This window comes from Notechis scutatus, chromosome 5 (assembly GCF_049901735.1).
Source record: "Notechis scutatus isolate UNSWTSFEM ecotype Mainland chromosome 5, rNotScu1.2, whole genome shotgun sequence".
Classification (NCBI taxonomy): Eukaryota; Metazoa; Chordata; class Lepidosauria; order Squamata; family Elapidae; genus Notechis; species Notechis scutatus.
Genome location: NC_142013.1, coordinates 25,825,717 through 25,848,053, shown reverse-complemented (window position 1 = coordinate 25,848,053; position 22,337 = coordinate 25,825,717). Strand labels below are relative to the sequence as shown.

At 35.8% G+C, this 22,337-nt stretch overlaps 1 protein-coding gene across 2 annotated transcripts in view; it reads left to right on the top strand.

The window, feature by feature from the left end:
* Positions 1 to 22,337, top strand: part of DCLK1 (doublecortin like kinase 1) — a 172,182-nt gene that overhangs the window by 5,781 nt on the left and 144,064 nt on the right. For both annotated transcript variants that reach the window (XM_026681879.2, XM_026681878.2), the window contains exons 2-3: positions 2,734 to 3,123; positions 12,534 to 12,880. In XM_026681879.2, coding sequence (XP_026537664.1) covers positions 2,748 to 3,123; positions 12,534 to 12,880 — 723 coding nt within the window. In that variant the 5' untranslated portion in view covers positions 2,734 to 2,747. The remainder of the gene's footprint in view (positions 1 to 2,733; positions 3,124 to 12,533; positions 12,881 to 22,337) is intronic.

The window sequence follows — 22,337 nt, the reverse complement described above, 5'->3', positions numbered from 1 at the left end:
CACCTTTATAACTGTCTGGTTTGGTTCTGCAACCCAACAGGACAGACAGAGACTTCAGAGGATAATTAGGACTACAGAAAAAAACAATTATTACCCACCTGCCTTCAGTTGAGGACCTGTATACTGCACGAGTCAAAAAGAGGGCTGTGAAAATATTTACAGACCCTTCACATCCCGGATATCAACTGTTTCAACTTCTTCCCTCAAAACGCTGCTATAGAGCACTGTACATCAGAACAACTAGACACAAGAATAGGTTTTTTCCAAAAGCCATCACTCTGCTAAACAAATAATTCCCTCAACACTGTTCAACTATTTACAAAGTGTACACTACTATTACTGTTAATCTTCTCATCACTCCTTATCACCCATCCCCTCCCACTTGTGATTGTAGGACTGTAACTTTGTTGCTTGTATCCTTACAATTTATATGGACTGTTTCCTAGTATGATTTGATTGTACCCTAGGACCATCATTATGATTCTTGATTCTTAACGTATGTACCTTTTCTTTATGTATACTGGGTATAGAGTATTTACACCAAGACACATTCCTTGTGTGTCCAATCACACTTGGCCAATGAAGTATTCTATTCTATTCTATTCTATTCTATTCTATTCTATTCTATTCTATTCTATTCTATTCTATTCTATTCTATTCTATTCACCAAAGGCCCTCCAAAAGAATCGTTTTGTACAGCTCTCCAGAATGTCATGGAAGATATAATTTATAACATATGAAAGATATCCCTTTACCTTGGATGAGTTATTCTGTAGGAGGGAATGCCTTCCAGAGAACATTCTTTGCAATTCACCTCTTGATTAGTGGGGGGTGGGTGATACTCTCTGTTCACCCAAGTTAGGTAAGCAGAAATTGCTTGGGAGGTAGTCTGAGAAATATTCCAATTCCAAGCCATATAGGTAATAATCTGATTTAATCAATTTTTTCTAAAGTCATGTGTCATGTGACAATGCAACAATTTTCCAATCAGGATACTTTTGCATCTGCAAATAGGTCTTTAAAATTAACAGTATGCAAAATGAATTACAGAAATCCATGTTCAGGATGATGAAGATAGACAAGGTTTGGCTATCATATTTTTTTGTTCTGGTGAACGCCACAACTAATACCGCAAAGGTTGTGCTGATGAATGCCACAACTGAATCTGGGCAAAGGTTGTGCTGTCACAGAGTCCACCTGTTGTTCAGTCAGGAACTGCAAATCCGGGAAAATTCCCACGTTGCAAATTCTCCATTGGAAGCCTTTTGCCACTCAAGTTGATATGTGTATCTAGCCCCTGTACTGCACTAAGACGAGTAAATAAAAATGTCCCTAGACGTTATCTATATTAAGCCTCAATAATCTAATATAGAGGTAGTCCTTTACGTACTATTCTGGGAATGAGTAAGTCTCATTCATGGAATTTATCTTTGAGTAAGACATGTTTTGGCTTCAATGCAATCCCAGTATAACAGAATTACAGTACAGGGAAAGCAAATGATTGCTTCTGTTAAGTTGATGGTAGACAGTGTTTAGGCACCTTGCTTTATCCAGTTGGGTTTGTATAGGAAAGAAAACTGTCATTCATTTTAACTGACTACTATACTAACAGGAAAGTCAACATTTAAATAACAGTATCTGTAATTTGGTATGTTTATTGTGATCAAGTGGCAGAAACTTGGCATGCTAAATTTATCCATGCATAATAGATTGGACAGTGTAGCTTTCTCAGAAGAGAAGGAAAATCATTTTGTAGTAGAAATGGAGTATAATAGGATGGGAAAGAGAACACAGATTTTAAAAGAAGTCATAGAAAAGAATGGAACACTAGTGTAGTGGATGATTTTGAGACATGAGTGTGTGTTCTTGTTGATTTCTTTTAGAGCTGCATTGTAATTTTGGGTATTACTGATATAAGAGTTAATACTGTAACATTTTAAAACTACACAATGTATAGGGTGGGATTCCCCAAGCTCTGTTCCCTATAGGTATTTGGACTTTAGTTCCCATAGTTCTCAGCAATATCCATATTCAGGACTATCCATGCTGGGAAATTTTGAGAGTCCTCAAAATTGTCTTAACCTTTTTGCTGTCTTGCTGGTGTTGTATAGTTGCTAACTTTAATGCGTTGCTGCTACACAAGATTTAACTGACAATAGGTAGATGTACCAACTTCTAGGTGACTTTCACTTTTTCAGTTATGAACGTTTACTTTGAAGTCCAAAAAAGTGACATCCTGTTAATATTCCTACTAACCAAATAATTAACTTGAAGAAACCTAGTCACTGCATTACTGGAATTAAATCTGTGCATTGATTATGTTACAGATCTATTAGCTGGATAAATCTTTGGCTTTACAGAATGAGGAGTTTGTGTCCTTCAATTAGGTTTTATTATTAAATCCTATTTAATAATAATCTCAGATACTAATATATAGTCATCCAATGGAAGGTAATGGAGAAAAGGTTAGGTTGTTTGGAGGGAGAAAAATAGATTATTTAAAAAGTCAAGGAAAATTGTTGTCTTTAACTCATATCTGGAGGGGGAGAAAAGATCATCCAAAAACTAAAGCAGTTAATGTTAGCCACTGGTTCTCTTAGCTAGCATTCTTGAAAGAATTGGAGAGATTCTGTGGTTATAGAAAAGTCCTTACTATCCTGTGTTAATAAAGCAACTATTTCATTATAGCTGTATTGATAAGCTTCTCCTTTGTTCTTTCTCCCCCTTTTCCAGATTAACTCTGAAAAATGTCCTTTGGGAGAGATATGGAGCTGGAACACTTTGATGAGCGTGACAAAGCACAGCGGTACAGCCGAGGCTCACGGGTGAATGGGCTCCCTAGCCCCACCCATAGTGCCCATTGCAGTTTCTATCGAACCCGCACCCTACAAACCCTCAGCTCTGAGAAGAAAGCCAAAAAAGTCCGTTTCTATCGCAATGGGGACCGATATTTCAAAGGGATTGTATATGCCATATCTCCTGATCGCTTTAGATCTTATGAAGCTTTGCTGGCTGACCTGACCCGAACTTTGTCTGATAATGTCAATCTGCCCCAAGGTGTGAGAACCATCTACACTATTGATGGAGCAAAGAAGATCACCACTTTAGACCAACTTGTGGAAGGTCAGTTTTTAAGCAAGGGATGCAAGGGAGAGTTGCACCAAAATCTTCCCATGTAAATAGTTCATTATTCTGTTCATGATCTCCTTTATGATTCTCCATTTCATCCCTCCTTTTGTCTCAGTATAGAAATCTTTTATAGTTACTGAGCATCATACTCCTTTTTTATTTTTTAATATTCCTTCATTTGGGAGAAGGTTCAACAGACATAAAGGCTTGCTGAACTTTTCTGCTTTAATATGGGGGTGGAAATATTGTTTTAGCCACATTAATAAGAACATTGTATCAGCTAAAAGAGAAATTATGGTATAGTAATGAGTATTACATGTACAGCTTCTCTACCCTTTTGGGCCTCATTTTGTTCTATATTGGAGGAAACAGCAGCAAATGAGTCATAGTGCAAGGAGTTTTTCCACATAAAATGATATTTATGAACACGTCTAACACTGGCTCAGCTTCCTGTCCCACCTGATTTTCTCTTTCTTCAAAAGAATAAATGGATGGGTAGCAGCCACACAAGTAAGTTCTCTCTCTCTCTCTCTCTCTCTCTCTCTCACACACACACACACACACACACACACACACACTAATACTTTGAGGGATCAGGAAACAAGCTCTTTGCCTTCTGGTGAATGACTGAAATCAGCATGGCAGTCATTTTGTGAATAGTTGGTTCTTCCATGATAGCTATTTTTTAACACCCTGTGTTACCTTCCTCTTTTTTAAACATAAAGATACCTAACTTATGAATTCAAATATGGCAGTTTCTATGATTACATTTAACAAGCCTCTCCTATTTTGGTTTTGCAGAAGTTATTTTTGGATTTTTCTTATTACCTATGCAATTTCTAAACTGCTTACATAAAGCAGTTGGGAATAAAGTTTTAAACTTTAGCAGAACTTATTTCCAAGTTGATATAAGATTTTTGTTTGTCTAGTTATATATTTCAAAACAGAGATGGAAGCCTCTGGCTTTAGATACGGCTAAACCTCAGCTTCAAGCAGCCCTTGTTATTAGGCATACGGAGATAGGTAGACCTCAAGTTACGACCACAATTGAGCCCCAAATGTATGTTGCTAAGTGAAACATTTGTTAAGTGAGCTTGCCCCTTTTTACAACTTTTCTTGTCACCGCTGTTAAGTGAATCACTGCAGTTAAGTTAGTAACATGGTTGTTAAGTGAATCTGGATTCCCTATTGACTTTTGCCGTAAGTGTGAAAAATGGGCATAAGTCACCTTTTTTAAGTCCCGTTGTAACTTTGAACAGTCACTAAATGAACAGTCACTAAATAAGTCCAGGACTACCTGTATGTATTCATGGAGACTATAATTCATCAACTCCTGGAAGGTGATATGGTCTTTGTTCGTTTTATAAAAACGTCATTGGGCATTAAATCTGAAATTCCAGTTTAGTAATACTAGCATGCACTGTACATGAGTCAGATAGTAATTTCCATGCCCAGAGGTGGTATTCAGCAGGTTCTGACCAGTTCTGGAGAACCAGTAGCGAAAATGTTGAGTAGTTCAGAGAACCAGCAAATACCACCTCTGACTGGAGATTTTACAGTATCCTTCCCCTGCTACACCCATAGAACCGGTAGTAAAAATATTTGAATCCCACCACTGTCCATGCCATCTATATTCTTACTGAATCTTCATTCTATATGACCACATGTGACTATATGATCTATTCCTTCATAGGTTTTAATGGCAATTCTTTTGCCCGGTTCTTGATTTCATTAAGTTGTTACATTTATCTGGCTAGTTATCTGATTTTGTAAACATCTTATGGCAAAGTAAAAGCATACAATATCTTTATTTCTGATTTGTATAGATCTTGTAAACCAAATTCTATCTAAATTCATATATTTAAGGGGTGGACATTAAATCATTCTTCCATGGATATTTTTTGGGCAGTTATCATTGCTGAAAAGTAAGTAAAATTACCATTGATTTAAAGCTTCTCTTTTCAAGGCTTAACATTTCAAATACTCACACTTTTCTTCTTGGAACTTTGATCCTAGTCATTAGTCATCATGTTATTCTCTGAACCCATTCCATGAAATGAGCAAAGCAAACTAAAGTGGAAGTATTATTTTCTGGGATTTGGAAACAATTTTATTTAGCCTAAAATTCCATTAGTCCTTTTTCACAATATTCAGTTTGTAAGCATTTAGTATTCCAAGATCTTTTTTGCAAAAACTATTAGCAAGCTAGATAGCCATCTTCCTATACCGTGTCTATTTAATTTGTTTCCTAAGTCAAGAGCTTTACAACTGGTTAAATTTCATTTAGTTATTTTCAGCCAATTTCTTTTGCATAGCATAACATTGTATTTGTTTTTTAAACTATTAGTTGTTGTACCCACTTTTGTCATCTACATGCTTGTTAAGAACTCCTTCCACCTTTTCATCCAATTCAGATTAGAGTTTCAAGACTAAATTTAGATTTTTCTTCCAGTTTGTGAAAAAAATAACGAGGATACTTTCTTAAGGATTTCTCTAATAATTCCCTAACTACTTCTCATATCCTAAGAGGCAATTAATCTGTCTCCAATATTTTAGCAATTTATTAATCCCCTTTTTGCAGGATCTATTTAGCACTTTCACAGCAAAACCTGAGTTTCAATAATTAAATCAAAATACAGGTATAACTATGAATGTGTAAGGGCTAAAGAGAATTTAATAAAACAAGTAATAAAAACTAAGTAGTGGGAAACATTTTATCTGCAGGGGCAAAAACAGTTTAAAATTCTGGCAAGAATAAAAAACAGATTTTGCAAGAGCAAATTATAGGTGCTAGATGGAGAAATTCTATGGCTTTCTAGCACCTATTGGAAGCAGTCTAAAATGATTCAGAGACTTTGATAAATGAAGTTATCAGCTGCTGTTTAGAAGTCATGTTTCTACTACATTTTGCAATTAACTCCTACTGTACTGTATACCAGAATCTAGGTCTCATCTAGATGTCTTACTAGATTCAGTTCTACTTTCATAAAGTATTAACCTCATTTTTAAAATATTTTAATAAAAGTTTACAGATACAGAGATAAACTAATACAAACTAAAAAAAAAAATGCAGGGAAAATAAAAAATAAAGATGTATTGTGAAATGACTTTGCCTTTTAACTGGACAAGTAGAAACTTTTCACTTTCTCTGATGCTACCATAAAAAATCCCTTCCTATATTTTATCTCTTATTCATAAATCAATAAACTTGTCACTCAACCCTAATCAGAAGTCCATTAAGAGCTACAAAAGCAGCAAAACATATATTGATCAATTAAGCCAACTTTACATTATTTCCTTTTGTTTTTTAAGAATCTTGATATTTAATCTGTTTAAAATGTCCCACAGTTGATTTCACTTCTCAAAAAAAATATCTTCATTTGTTTAACACATCGTTTGTAAATCCAAGGTAAGAAAGACATTCATGTCATTCTTCTGATTATATGTCCCTTTTAATTACTAGGACATCAGCCAGTTTCATTTGTAAATCCATTGCTGCATCTTTTTCCATATAATTGTAAATTAGCATTTTTAATTCTACAATTTTATGATAGTAGGCAGCCTTAAAAATATCTTCTGAATGCATTGTTCCCATAAATTCTTCCATATTTTGCTTCATTGTGTATTAGTCTCTTTTCCTTTAACAATAATCATTAGTATTTTTCTGGTTCCTTCTAAGTGCTCAAATTCAGTGTTCCTTGTATTTTTTTTTCCTAATCAACATTTTTCCATGGGAAGGTTTCAAAATCTTCATCTATTTTTTATAGAATTTTAAACAAACCATAGGAAGGATTTTTGCAATTAATGTTGAGATCCTATTTCTAAAAAAATAAGGCTGTTTATAAACAGTAATTTTAAAACTTTCCAAAACCAATGTTCTAAGCATGGTTTTGCTGTTTATTCTAAAATAAGAATTTTTAAAATTCCTACATAAAAATTATTTCACCAAAGGTAAAAGGAAACTTATCTAGTATAATGAAACTTGCTTTTTGAAAAAGTTCCTAATATACAAAATTTCGTTAATAAACAATTTTAAGCAGTGATTAAGAAAGGAAGTATGTTCTTTTGAAGTCTCCAAACTGCAGCTTAGAGCCAAAGATGGCTCTAAAATCTGTAGCAGACCATTGACTTAGTCTCCTGATGAGGATCCACAGTATAGAGCACTTCTGAGCAATTCTAGGTCATCTCCTTGCTCCAGAGAAGAATTCTGAGGAGATTATTTGTTTTCTACCTCCTTGCTCCAACACAGTCATTGGCTCCAGTGAGAGTGGAGTCATTTTTAGTATTCCATTGCTTCGTAGCTAATCAGAAACTACTAATTTCATAATACAGTCAAAATACAGGGAAAGCATCATTTGAGATTTTACACCTCTTTGAGTTGCTAAAAACTAATATTAAATGGTGTGCTCCCAACTTTTCTTTTCTTTTTTTTTTGAACATATTTAGCTTATGGCTAATATCTGTAAAGAGGTGAGACATTTTCCAGTCCCTTTAAAAGAAGGGACAAACTGATCTAATTATACACCAAATAAGTTACTAGGTATTATCAGTTAGTCCTCTACACAGGGTCCCAACGTCCGCGGACCCCCCGCCCCGTGGAACAACCTCCCCCCTGCCAGCCATCTTTTTATGAAAAACGTGCTTCCGGTGAGGCACGAAGCACGCTCACAAAAGATGGGGGCCCCCCGGAGGAGCCCTTTTCCGGCGAAAGCCTTCACACCCAAAAGCGCCCGCCTATCTTTTTGAAGAAACAGCTCCGGAGGTCACCGCCTTTTCACAATGGCAGCGCCCACCCCCCGGGGGGCAGCCCCCCCCCTGATGCGGTACCGGGCCAGGTCAAGGGGAACGCTAAAGACTTGGGAATTATTAGATTTATTTGATAGAGTGAGCAACAAGAAGATATTAGGGCCAGGCAACTCTGGACCAGGTCATTTGTGCAAAACTATAAAAATTACATCATCCATAACATGAATTTGAAGTGTTTGTTCATAGGTTTCAAATCCATCCTTGATTTGATTTCTAGAGTCAGATATTGGAACAACTCTCTCACTATAAGTGTTTGCTGTTACTTATATTCAACAGTTAAATGCAATTCTGTTTTGTCATTAAATCATGTTTGTGTTCTTGTACCAACAGTTCACACTCACCTTTATTTTCCATACTCTAAAGATTAAGAAGGTTTGAAACCATAGCCAATGAACCTTATGATCTTTCACTATATGGTTCAGCAGGTTTTATTACAACGATATTTCCAATTTCTTCCTGTCTGCAGTCTTGTATCCAAGGTTTATTCTTCAGGATTTTTGCCTCCAAGTTCACAAATTCAGTTTAAGCCCTTCTGATCCAGCTCACCATGCTTAATAAATGCCAAACACATTTTTACCAGCAGTCTACTAATGTTCTGTGTAATTCAGACCTAGATTTCAACCTAGAAACCAAATATCTGTCTACAACATTTTTGAAGTCAATCAATGATCTGTAGTATTAAATCTTTATCTCTGCAATACTGTTCTATGGTTTGGAAAAATAAATTAAAACATCAAGAATCTAGAACTTACTAGAGTAGACTTTCAAATGATATATATTGTAGCTGTTGTCAATCTCATTAGTTTCCACAGAGATTAGCAGGAGATGGCAATTAACAATGGATTTAATAAGAATTGGAAATACCCTTAATCCATGTTTGTGTCAGCCAATAATCTGCATGAGCTGGTAGATCTGGCTAATATACATTTGTCTCTGTTCTTTATAATAGTGTAACCAATATTGTGATTTCCTTTTGCCTTTTTGAAAGCTAGTTGTGTATACTCTGTTCAAACAGACAGACAGACAACACATTTATCCATCCATCCATCCATCCTCATTTTCTGGTAACCTCTGTTTGAGCAGGCAAGAGTTCATTTCTTTTTGTTTCATTTTTAGATTAGCTAAATGTACATTGTTTACTGAGAGTTTAAAATGTTTAAGCAGTTGAACCCCTCTCTCCAGTGGTAGACTGCAATTACCCTTCCCTGTTTATTTGTGTTGTGAGCTTGCTCCTTGGATACTGGCTGCCATTTATTGTTCCTATTTTTAGGAAGCAGTTATTCAGATTACTCACAGAATAGTGTCTCTCACAACACGCACTTTTTTGTCAGCAACTTTTTAGGACATTGCCTTTTGTCCTTGGTAAACACAGAGCTTTAGGTCTCTCTTTCTCTCTCTTGCTTGTCTCTTTTCCCTGCCAAAGTTCTATGAACTTTTTCAATGTTAATGTTAATCTTTTAAATATGCAAAAAGTGTATGAAGAGTTAATGTTAGATATGTACTGTGATTTAAAGAACAGTTTCTGCTAAATTGGAGATCTATTCAAGGGTTATTTATTCTATGTATATACATAGAACATAGAGCATCATCAGAGTTGGTAGGGGATTGGAAGTTTTCTAGTCCAACCCCACAGTTCAAGCAGAAGTTTCTATACCATTTCATGCCCAGTCTCTTCTTAAAAGCCTCCAGTGACGGATCACCCACAACTTTTGAAGACAAGCTGTTGCATTGGTTGATTGTTTTCACTGTCAGGAAATTTCTTCTTAATTCTAGATTGTTCCCCCCTTGGTTAGTTTCCACCCATTGCTTCTTGTCCTGCCCTCAGGTGCTTTGGAGAATAACTTGACTCCCTCTTCTCTGTGATAACCCCTGAGATATTGGAACACTGCTATCATGTCACCTCTAGTTTTTCTTTTTACTAGACATACCCAATTCCTGCAACTGTTCTTCATATATTTAGCCTCCAGTCCCCTAATCTTCTTTGTTGCTCTTCTCTGCACTCTTTCTAGAGTCTCAACATCTTTTTTATATTGTGATGACCAGAACTGGACATAGTATTCCAAGTGTGGTCTTACCAAGGCCTTATAAAGTGGTACTAATACTTCACATGATCTTGATTCTATTCCTCTGTTAATGCAGCCTAGGATTGCATTGACTTTTTGGTGGGTGTAGCACACTGTTGTGCTGGCTCAAATATAAGTGATTGTCTAATAGGGATCCAAGATCCCTCCTCTTCAGTGAATTTTCATCTGTTAAAATATACTCATTGTATAATATTTGTAGCCTGTATGAAATGTACTGCAACATATAATATATATTTTTATTTTGTATAGGTATGTTGTTATTAATCAATAGAAATAGTTTTATCATAAAATAAGATAGTTATTGATAACTAATTTATAATTATCTATTTCCTAAATCTTTATTTTTGGCAATGTTTATCTTCAGTTGAATTCTTATTTGTTTGGGATTTTAGCTTAGATGATTATGTTTTTACTGAACATTGATTTTTATCTTGATTGGAGGTGAAAACCCACATGCTGCAAATTCTAATACATTTTGCACCTAGGTTCAATTCAGAGGTTGACTTCCAAAGACCTATAAGGCTCGACCTTGGCATGCACAAAGGCAGAGGTTCTGAAACAGCCCTTTAAGAAGGCTAAGTAAATGCATATGCCCCTTCCCAAAATAAAATGAATGGCTTCATTCAAGTTGGGATTGGATAAGAAATCAATGTGCCTCTTACTTTTGATATTATATTTTAATTTATATTTCCCAAGATTTCTCAAACTTTGCAGTACCATGACTGCTCCCTTTGAACTTGTACAGGCAAAACAAAGAGGAAAATCTAGTTGTGATCTCTGGTCCTGTTTTTAAGAAAGCTTGCAATTCTGTCTCCCCACCTTTAATTTTTGGTGACCCCTGTTTGACTACATTAAATTAAGGGAAGAACAAAAGTATAAACCCATATAACTGACATGCAATGGAATAAACTATCCTTCCTATTCCTAAAAAGTGCAGTCCCCCCAAAAAAGATCCTGTTAGGTGACTTCGTTCAATGTTTACATGAAAGTTGGGAGGGGGATAATTATATCTGCTTTAAAAACAATGCCTGATTCTTTCTGCAGCTGATCCATCATGTACTATTGGAGAATCTTAAGTATGTTAGGGCAATTGTTGAATTTTAGGAATCTACAGTGATTTAGCATAGGTTAGCATAGACCCAGCAGAGATTTTAGAATACATTTATATTCCTTTTCCAGTGGTTGCTGTTTGGTCACTTGAGCACTAATATAAAAGCAAATATAAAAAACAAACCTTTATTTTGGAGATTTTGAGAAGTAATGAAAAGAAGCCTAAATTCAGCCATTTTTATTGTCAATATATCTAGTGATAGCAAACAGATTCATTTAGTGGGATAAAATAAGATGCTCACTATCATGCAGTTTAATTGCTTTGAAGAGCACTGTAGGGTATCAATACCACATCATTTAGGAAACATTTTTACCCCAAAATAAAGTGCTTGAACGTTAATGAAGTTTGGAACAGCATACAAGGAAAGAACACTTTGTGGTTTCTGACCTTGTGGTTGATACTAAAAATATTATATGGCAATGTACATTAAAGAGAATATGTCCTGTTTAATCATTTGAAAATCATTACTGTGCTTTGTCTTTTGGCCCTTAAGTTATACTATATTTTTTCCAGAACAAAGTACTTTAAAAAGAATTTTCAGATTCTACTACAAAAATAGAGCTGTTAAATGCCTGTTTTCTTGTAAATACATTAGGGCTAAAACTTTCTTTCTATTAAAGGATGTATCTCCTAAGCCGATTAATTTTCTTTGTCAAACATTGTAGGTAATTCTACAACATAAATTAGAAGAAATAACAGTAGGTCTAGTCTTTTTATCTCTCGGCCTCCAATTTGCCTTCTATCAGATAAATGTTAAAAATGTTAGAATTTCTTTGTCAAAGCTATATATGTATATACTGGTTGAGCCTGAGGGAGGAGTCAAACGGGGAATTAATCTGCATAATCCCTGCGTGGGCACATGTGGGCAAAGTCTGATTCCTCCTTGAATGCTGTTGAACCTTATCTAGTCTTACCTAGGTGCAAACTGTCAGTCTGGCAAGATTCCTGTGTCCAGTAAACAGCTAATTGAACTCTTCAGTCATGGACCTGCTTGCTTGCACATGGCAATATGATTTCTAAAGTCATTTCAGGTTCTTCTGTTCACAAGTAGTGGGACCACAACTTTTGACTATTGTAATCTCTGCATTTTCTTTTTCAAAATGTCCAACTTTTCTTTAAAAACGATTGGATTAATACAACAAACTAAGCTATTAGATGGTCTATTGCATTTTAACTTAAGAGGTTATGAATATGGCAACTGTGATTTATTCAGGTTTAGGCAAAGTGTACTTTACTGTGCAATTTTTTCCTCAAATCTCATAACTAAAGACCTTGGAATAGTAACATGTCTTCACTGTCAATCTTTAGGAAGTGACTTGAATGATTATAGAAAGAATGTACATGCCTGAGTTAATGATTTGTAATTCTTTCTACCCACCCATCCTTTGTCTCTTTTTCTTCAGGAGAGAGCTATGTGTGTGGTTCAATAGAGCCTTTTAAGAAGCTGGAGTACACAAAGAATGTAAATCCTAATTGGTCTGTAAATGTTAAGACCACCTCAACTTCCCGTTCAGTGCCCTCTCTAGCCACGGCCAAAGGAAGCCCTGCAGATTCAAAGGAGAACAAGGATTTCATTAGACCTAAACTGGTCACCATCATCAGGAGCGGTGTGAAGCCACGTAAAGCAGTTCGGATTCTGCTTAACAAAAAAACAGCACATTCATTTGAGCAGGTTCTCACTGATATTACGGATGCCATCAAACTTGATTCAGGAGTAGTTAAGCGTCTTTACACACTGGATGGGAAACAGGTAAGATAATTCTTTAAGCTATCAAATAACACATTACATAAAACATAGATTTTGGAGTTACTAAGCTAGTGCTTCTTAGCCCAAATACCTGATAATGTAAATAAAAACATTATCATAACAGAGCCATGCAGAGAAAACCACTAAAATTAGGAGCATAAGTTTTAAAGCTTTAGAAAAGTATCAATTTTTAAATAAAGCTTTCTTGAGGCTGATGTTTGCATGAAAGTAACACTTGAATTACTTAAATCTTTTACAGCTAAGAGCCTACTCTGTGCTCTTCTCCATTTGTGGAGGGGGAAAAAAACCACTGAAATGAAAATCTGAACTACAAAGGTCAGGGACAGAAGAAGTGAGTGGCCAAGGAAGGGATGAAAGCCCTGAGTATCTACTGTATCTATCCAATAGGAGACATGCTGTATACAAACATGCAAAGTTCAAAACAGGCGATTGAAATGCAAACTCTCTTGGCTAACTCTACACCTGTTGTCCCTAGTGGTCCATAAGTTCATAAGTACTGTGTAGAAAGGCAGTTCATGCAAAGTTGTATACAACCTGAACTTGATGAAAAATAACCGTAGCTATAGGACAGTCAATTTCATTTTTCCCCCTAAGGAAATAAATTTATATCAAAGTCAAGACCTTAGTTTTCAAAACCTTTCAATTTTTTTTTGCCTGCTTGAGCTGCAAAACATTTCTCGTGAGACATAATTACCGTACTTCTTTATTATATCCTGCTGAAATAATAGGCTCTGCTGCTTAAGTGTAGCAGGCAAAGGAATGGGAGAAAGTTACATCTCTTTGTCTTGAACAGAGACCAGAGGTGGTATTCAGGTTCTGACCAGTTCTGGAGAACCAGTAGCGGAAATTTTGAATAGTTCAGAGAACCGGCAAATACCACCTCTGACTGGCCCCACCCCCATCTATTCTCTGCCTCCTAAGTCCTAGCTAATCGGCTGGGTCTTGTTTTGTTGCCCTGCACAGGAGAACGGAGCTGGAAAGCAGGTTTGTGGGGTGGGGAGGGAATGGGGATTTTGCAGTATCCTTCCCCTGTCATACCCACCAAACCATGCCCACCAAGCCATGCCACGCCCACCAAGCCACACCCACAGAACCAGTAGTAATAATTTTTTAATCCCACCACTGACAGAGACGGCTATGTCTGGTGAGTAAACAAAGGCACTTATCAAGCAGAAGATTTAGGCAGTGATTTACTCCTTATCAGGAGTAACTGTTTGGTCAGCTTGTATGTATTCCTACAGAAAGTATGGTTTAAGAACTGATGTTCTATATTCTTGGCCATAATCATTTTATGTCTTACATAGCATTTGAAGTACTCTGATATATCCCCCGCCCCTAGTTTTTCATATTGTGTATGATTAAAGAGAAAAAAAATCCATAATAAATCCAAAAATTTGTTCCATTTCTGCATATAGTTAAATTTCTACCTCTGGCTCTTGCACAGCATCTAAAACATCCCCAGAACAACTGCTATGCCATATTGCAGATTTCCTAGATTGGATTTAGATATCTTAAAATGTTCTTGATAGAAAATGTACTTTTACGAGGAGCAACAGATGAAACTCCTGTAGTACAATTAATCTGCTTTTCAATCCAAATCTGAGAATAACGTTTGCAGTGTAATACTTTCATGCTCTTTGCTGCATCATATTGCAGTAAATGAAGTTTTCTGTTAATCATTCACCACCTTTTCAAGAACAACAACCCATTCCTTTGTGTCCCTGGCAACATGTTCAAAATATACTTTCATTTTGAAGAGTTCTAAAAATATTTGCATCCCAACTACATTTTTCTTTTTTACTGATTTTATGAACTTCAACTTCCATAATTCCTTAGCCATCTATCCACACATCTTCAAGATTGAGAAACACTGCTCTGGAGCCTTAGCAGTCCAAATCAAGACGTCAAAGTAACATTCAAAATAAGATGTTTAACCAAGAAAATGGATCTGGCAGCAGCAGTTTGAGGCTGGTTCCAGTAAGCCTTGCAGCCTCAGCTGTGGGCAACACTGTACTTATGTAGTTTTTGTCCCCTTCTGTTTATCTGTGGGGACTTTCCAGATTTATCCTAGTTTGGCCCTAAAATAGACTTGTTTCATTCACAACTCCATATCTGAAACACCATGGAAACATGGTTCAGAAGGTCCAGGAAAATCCATACTGTTCCTGGTGTGGTTTAGCAAGCATAGCAGTGGTGGGATTCACATTTTTTTACTACTGGTTCTGTGGGCGTGGCTTGATGGATGTGGCATGGCTTGGTGGGCATGGCGTGGCGGGCGTGGCAGGGGAAGGATACTGACTCTGTGGTTTGTTCCCCAAACCCCAAAAACTTTAACCTTAGACTTTCTACTATTGACCTCATCCCTTTCCTAAGAGGTCTGTAGGGGGCATGCATAAGCGCACCAATGTGCCTACTGTCCCTGTCCTATTGTTTCTTTTATTTTTCTTACATGTATCCATGTATTCATAACTATGTTTTTGCTTATATCTATTATCTTGTAAGCTATCAACAAACCAAATAAAATAAATAAATAAATAAAATCCCCATTCCCTCCCCACTCCAGGGGGAAGATTACTGCAAAATCTCATTCCCTCCCCACCCCACTAACCTGCTTTCCAACTCCGTTTTCCTGTGCAGGGCAACAAAAGAAGACCTAGCCAATCAGCTGGGATTTGGGAGGCAGAGAATAGATGGACGGGGCCAGTCAGAGGTCAGAGGTGGTATTTGCCAGTTCTTTAAACTACTCAAAATTTTCCCTACCAGTTCTCCAGAACTGGTCGGAATCTGCTGAATACCACCTCTGAAGCAGAGCAATAAAACAGCTTTTCACTTGAAATTAATATAAATCAACACAAATTAAAAATTCAAGGACCCAATAGTACTATAGAGCAAGGCCAAACTAGTTCCTCTTCTTGAGATTTTCATTCATAAGTAGTATTTAGATCCCGAGGAGACATCTGCCGTGCTTTGGCAGTACATGTTTGATTATGGCTGATTAATAATTGGCTTTATGTCTTCTGAATTTTCAATGCACATATAAGTTACTAAGCCAGGAGTATGTAACTTCCATTCATTTGAGTTGCACTGTGTGTCACATGGCTTGCTGAGGGGTGAGCTACTTAAAAATGGGCCGAAGCATTTTTCTTTAAATATTTTATTATTCTTTTTTTTTATGACTCCTAAACATGTTCAAATATTTTGCCATTTTCCTAGTTGGATTCTAGGGCCACCATAAAAGATGCAAGCAGTTAGCACTTCTTACATCTCTAATTTGATCTTCAATTATTCTGTTAAAATAATATGATTAGATATATCAATACACTGAGGTCATAAAGCACCTTGTATTTCAGTTATAGAACTTGTAAATGTCAAAAGTCATTAAAATATCTTTTTCTATTGTTTCCATCTCTCATCTAAATTTTAAAGTTAAACAATTTAATATCATTGCTAACCAATTGCTAACCAATCTAGTTACCAATGACAACAGAGTAAATACTAAATTTCAGTAAATTTTTACCATAGTCTTGAAACTTGAATTTTAAATTTTAAATAAACATTCAAATTGGTATGAAATTTGAATGAATGGCTTCTAAGATTTAATGTGGACTTTCAACAAGTCATGAAGTTAAAAAATAGACAGGACAAGAAGCAGAATACATCATAATCCCATAGAACATCCTGGTGCCCTGGATGTCCATAATTATTCGTTTATGTAGAGTCTGATTTTCCTATTAAGTATTACAGCTTGGAAGTATTGCCTTTGAGGCTTTAAGGAATAATATCAAGATATTCCATCAAGCAAATGGAAAATCAAACTCAGTCTGAATTGTTTTAATTGTCTTTTCAACTTGAGTTAAGCAGTCATTTTTCTTAAAGCTGGCGGACTGGAAGGACCCCAAGGCCAATAATGGAGTAGTAAGTCATGCTTTTGATTAAAAGAGGAGATGGCATTATTGATTAATCTACAGACACATATGGCCAAAGTTTCAGACCAGAAATAACAAATCAGGCTTCTTTCAGATTATATAACAGATAATAGATAATCAGAGTTGGAAGAGACCTTGTAGGTCATCTAGTCCAACCCCCCACCCAAGCAGGAGACCCTACACCATTTCTGACAAATGGCAGTCCAATTTCTTCTTGAAAGTCTCAAGTGATGGCGCTTGCACAACTTACGAGGGCAAGCTGTTCCATTGGTTGATTGTTCTCACTGTCAGAAAGTTTCTCCTTATTTTGATGTTAAATCTCTCCTTGTTCAGTTTCCATCCATTATTCCTTGTCTGGCCTACAGGTGCTTTAGAAAATTGCTTGACCCCTTCCTCACTGTGGCAGCCCCTCAAATATTGGAAGACCGCTATCATGTCTCCCCTGGTCCTTCTTTTTTCTAGACTAGCCAAGCCCAGTTCCTGCAACTGTTCGTTGTATGTTTTAGCCTCCGGTCCCCTAATCATCCTGGTTGCTCTTCTCTGTACTTTTTCTAGAGTCTCAACATCTTTTTTATAATGTGGTAACCATATGTGAATTGCTTTGCAAATGTACCCATAAATAGCTTATCTTTTTAAACTGTGAATAGTTCTTTAGAATCAAGAGGGACAACTGTCCTTTAGGACAGTGGTCCCCAACCTTTTTTACGCTGCGGCCCGGTACCGGCATCAGCTGGGCGCCGCCATCTTGTTGAGTTCACCGGAAGCACTTTTTCATCAAAACAAGATGGCGGCGCCCAGCAAACCAGCGGCCTGGTAGGATTTGTTCCACGGACCGGTACCGGTCCGCGGACCGGTGGTTGGGGACCCCTGCTTTAGGACAAAACTCTCAAGGCACCAACCACATAGTTCAAGATGATGGGAAAAGAACAAAATCTATGGTCAAAGATCAAGGGGCATGTTAACTCTGTAGCATATAAATTACATTTTTTGAAGTTCAGGATAGGTGAACTGGGTCTACTGTATGACAATTTTTCTGTCCCTGTCCCTCAGTTGTTTTATTTCCTGAATCTCAAAATCTAAACAGGTTGTAAACACATACTTTAAAAAGGTCCATGTTTTTTATGCCAATAGAAAACTTTTCCTTGTACCATGTATAGTGGATGTGGTGTGTGTTGCAGAGAAAAAGGGATTTTAAAAATGAGGTAACTATGGGCAAAATGTAAAGCTACCCTATATGCTGAGTTTGCTTCCTGCAGTAGGATAGAAAAAGGACAGCTGCACACATGAATCATGAATAAAGCATTCTTAAAAGAAACTGTTATTGGTAAAATATGCCCCTTATGAGCATAACATTTTGTTACACAACACTGGTGACCTAAAAAGCTTATTGTCTTTGAACTTTAGATAAGTGAGATGACCTTGGTTGAAAGGCACATGTTCATTGTAGTGCTTTTCTATGCTGATAGTGGCTGAACATGATCGCTCTTTAAACTGAAAGATGGGTTATAAATTCCCTATAATATAAAAAGTGATCCTTCCAGTAATTAAATCCTGGATAATTTATGACTTAGCCTGTAACAAGAGTTTTGTGTTGTGTTTAAACAATCTGGCAAGATATTGTGCACTATTAGCTGTCATCATCCTCAATATATATAGTAACTGATCATACATCACATTTTAGTGAAAATAGCCACCAGGTTGGGAAAGTTAGTGTATGTGACTCCAGGTAATAAAATATATAAATGCTAAATTATGAACAAAATCTCAAAATCAGCACTATGGACAGTGCTTTGAAGTAATACAATCTAGGGGTTATACTAAACTTGTCCATATGTCTATGTGAACAATGTTGGTTACAAAGAAAAGTTTTTATAACAAACAGTGCAAATCAATTTGAAAAGACATTTGTTCATGAAGTTGAAGTACAGAATTACATCTCTGTTGTCTATGCTTTCAGCTCATATATGAAACATTCTTACGACTTGGTAAGCATGAAAGGAAATTGTAAAGTATGTGTAGCCTATTGGTACTCTCAATATTAATGTCCTTATTACATAGATAAACATACTAAATTATATCTCATTGCTGTTTAACACATTGGTCAAATATTAAGCACAAAAAGAGAAACAGTAAGTTCAAGATAAGCTTCTTTCTTGTTTTTCTTCCAGCACTGCTCTTTCAAAAATAAAAGAAATAGTTGAACTGTATTGGTGAAAAACCAAACATTAAAGGAGATACTTTGAATGCAAGTAATTCAAATTGTTTGACACTAACAGGTGAAATAATAATTCAGCAAGGGAGACCCAGAGATAATGCTAGTTAGGGGAGATTGTATTGGTCTAGATGGAGAAGTGTTCTGATTTAGGCAGTAATAAGATTTCTGGAACCCAAATCTGATTTATTTTTTCTTCTGATGAAACAACATGTTCATTGGAAAAGAATAGATAAAGGGAGGCAATGTTTTATAACTAAAGCCACACTTTTAAAAAAATCACTTCCAAGGGCAGCAGCAACCAAGGTGGAACAATGATGAGAGAGGACTCAACATCTTCATTTTAGAGGTAGTGGATTAAATATATATATATATATATATATATATATATATATATATATATATATGTATATGTATATGTATATGTATATGTATATGTATATGTATATGTATATGTATATGTATATGTATATGTATATGTATATGTATATGTATATGTATATGTATATGATGTATATGTATATGTATATGTATATGTATATGTATATGTATATATGTGTGTGTGTGTGTGTGTGTGTGTGTGTATATATATATATATATATATATATATATATATATATATATATATATATATATATATATATATATATATATATATATTTACAGTATTTTACTTTTTATTCTCTGAAGAAAAGGAAAATTTTCCTAATAAGCTTTGGTGGGTCAATCTGGTTGAAAGATCCAAAAGCTACAAAAAGAGCTTGTGGGCTGAATGTAATTAATCGGTTTCAGGTTGCTTTATCTCTGTTGTAAATGATATTTGGAAAGTCTCTCTTTTCTCTTTTCTATATTCTATTAGGGCTGGTTTGTATATATGTATCATACAAATGCCATTTGACCTGCACATGGTGCTTCTTTCCAACCATTAATAGATGACCAGCAACAAGTTGGATCGACTGAATAACAGTGGCAATGGTTGCAAAGAATTAACTCAATACTAAAAGTTCAGTTAACTTGATGTCACATAATCAATGCAACATATAATAGATAACTTGTTTCCTATCATTCAATCTTGTCCAGTTCTCAGAGACTGCTTGGGTAAGTTTTTGCAGTTCCCTGCAGTTTTCTTGGCAAGATTTTTCAGAAGTAGTTTTGCAATGCCTCCTCCTTAGGGATGAGAGAAAGTGACTGGCCCAAGTCACTTAGCTGACTTTGTGCCCAATGTGGGATTGTAACTTACTGTCTCCCAGTTTCTAGCCTGATGCATTAACCAAACTGGTTTTCATAACAGATTATGGGTCATATGGGAATATGTGGGATTGGTGAAAAGATGTGTCATTCTATGCATTGTGCTAACATTTGAAAGGATCCTTTACAAGTAAAGTCAATTTGGCAGCAAAATGTTTCGGCTCAGGACTTAAGATTGTGATTATATATAGAGCAGTAAGCCATGCCCTATAATTAATAAGATGAGGCAAAAACTTTCATAAAGCTGCCCCAACATTCTTCCTAACTGTAGGAATAATGACAAGATTGTATTTGGCTTTGAGTAAAAATGATTGCACTGTAATGGCCAGAGGCAATGTTGTTACAGCCAAAATACAATTCTATGAATGCTATCAAATGCTTTTAACGTATTGTAGTTTTATATAACTGCAGTCAGAAAGAATATGATCCTCTTGAATTCAGTAGTATCCATATGTAAGAATATGTAAGTTGTGAATAAGGATACATTTCTTCTTTCCCCCGGTATAATCAAATCCAAGTTGCACTATCACATAGTATTTCAAAATGCAGATCAAAATAAACTCAGTGATTCATTTTAAACATTTTACGTTGTCCCAATAAACAAAAAACTAAACAATACTGAATGACACTGAAGTGTCCTACATAGTGGAAGAAAAGTGGTATTTGTACAAAGGGCATTCTAGCACTTCGCAGATGAAATGGGGAATAAAAGCAATATGAAGAATACTTGAAGAGCAAGTAGAAATTGTGACTAGGAGAGTCTTTGTCCAATGTCGTGTTGTGCACCAGTCGCACTCTTTCCTGGACAAAGAGTCCCTGCACTTAGTTACTTAAACCCTGGTCATTTCACACTTGAACTATTGCAACATAGTCTACCTAGGGCTATCCTTGAAGAGTATTTGGAAGCTATAGCTGGTGTAGAATGTAGCCAAGAGGACAGTTCTTGGGGCCTTTTCTGATCTTTAAAAGATTGAAGTTCCTCTGCTTCCAGTTTGCTTGTAATGATGATTGTAGACTTCCAACAGTACTAATAGCCTGCTCTGTTGCTGATAAATGAACAAGATGTGCCCAGATTCCTTATAATTTTGTGAGAAATTCTTAGAGAAATCTCTAATTTCTGTTTGATTTAAAGAAAAAGTAGATTACTTCTCAATTTTTTCTCAAAAAAACCTAGTACATAAAGTTAATTTATGCAAGGCCATTGATTGCATTTTGGCTCATTTTGGCTATAGAAGTCCTCTTATTTAAAAAAAAAAACCAGTTAGAATATAATTTAGGGGAAATGTAGGAAAACAGACTTTTTTTTAAAAAAAGTAGCCACCAAAACAAGAATCCAATTTAGTTATGAGAAATGTGGCTAAGCAAGAGAGGTTATGAATGCATTTTACAATGTTGAGATTGTGAAGAAAAAGATCCTAGTTCTAAAGACTATCATCTTTGCAAGATAGTATTTGAAGTAGAGGCTCATTTGTCAATTTGCCAGGCCCATTAGAGGTTAAAATAAATAGCATTCCCTATAATTGACTTAGAAATGAGATGTCAGCCAACGTGTCTCCTTCAGAAGAAACACCATGTCCTTTAAAATGTGAAAAGAAGCATTTTGCAACATTTTAATTTCCAAACTTTATTTGAAAGAGATGCATATTGAAAACATTATATAAATCACTAAGGAAAAAATGACAACTGCTAGGTGAGTCCACATGTGAGTAGATCTGATATGACAGTCTGCTGCGTTTGTAACTTAATATTTAAGAGCAGTCCAACATTCAGAGCAATAACTTCAGATGGTGAATAAGTCCTGTACAGAAGAGAAATAAATGACTTCATCCAACTTCCTGTACAAAATGGATTATCATTGACTTCAATTGTTACATCCATGTTTTTCAGAGATATTTCTTATGTCAACATCCTTTTTTTCCCCCCCTGGTAAAATGCTGGAAAACTTCAAGAGGAATCCAGTAAACTATCTTCAGGAAGGAATGTCTTTAAAATATTGCTAGAAATGCCTAGTCAGCTCTGAAGCTTCAAATGTATGTGATTTGTGCTTCCTTGG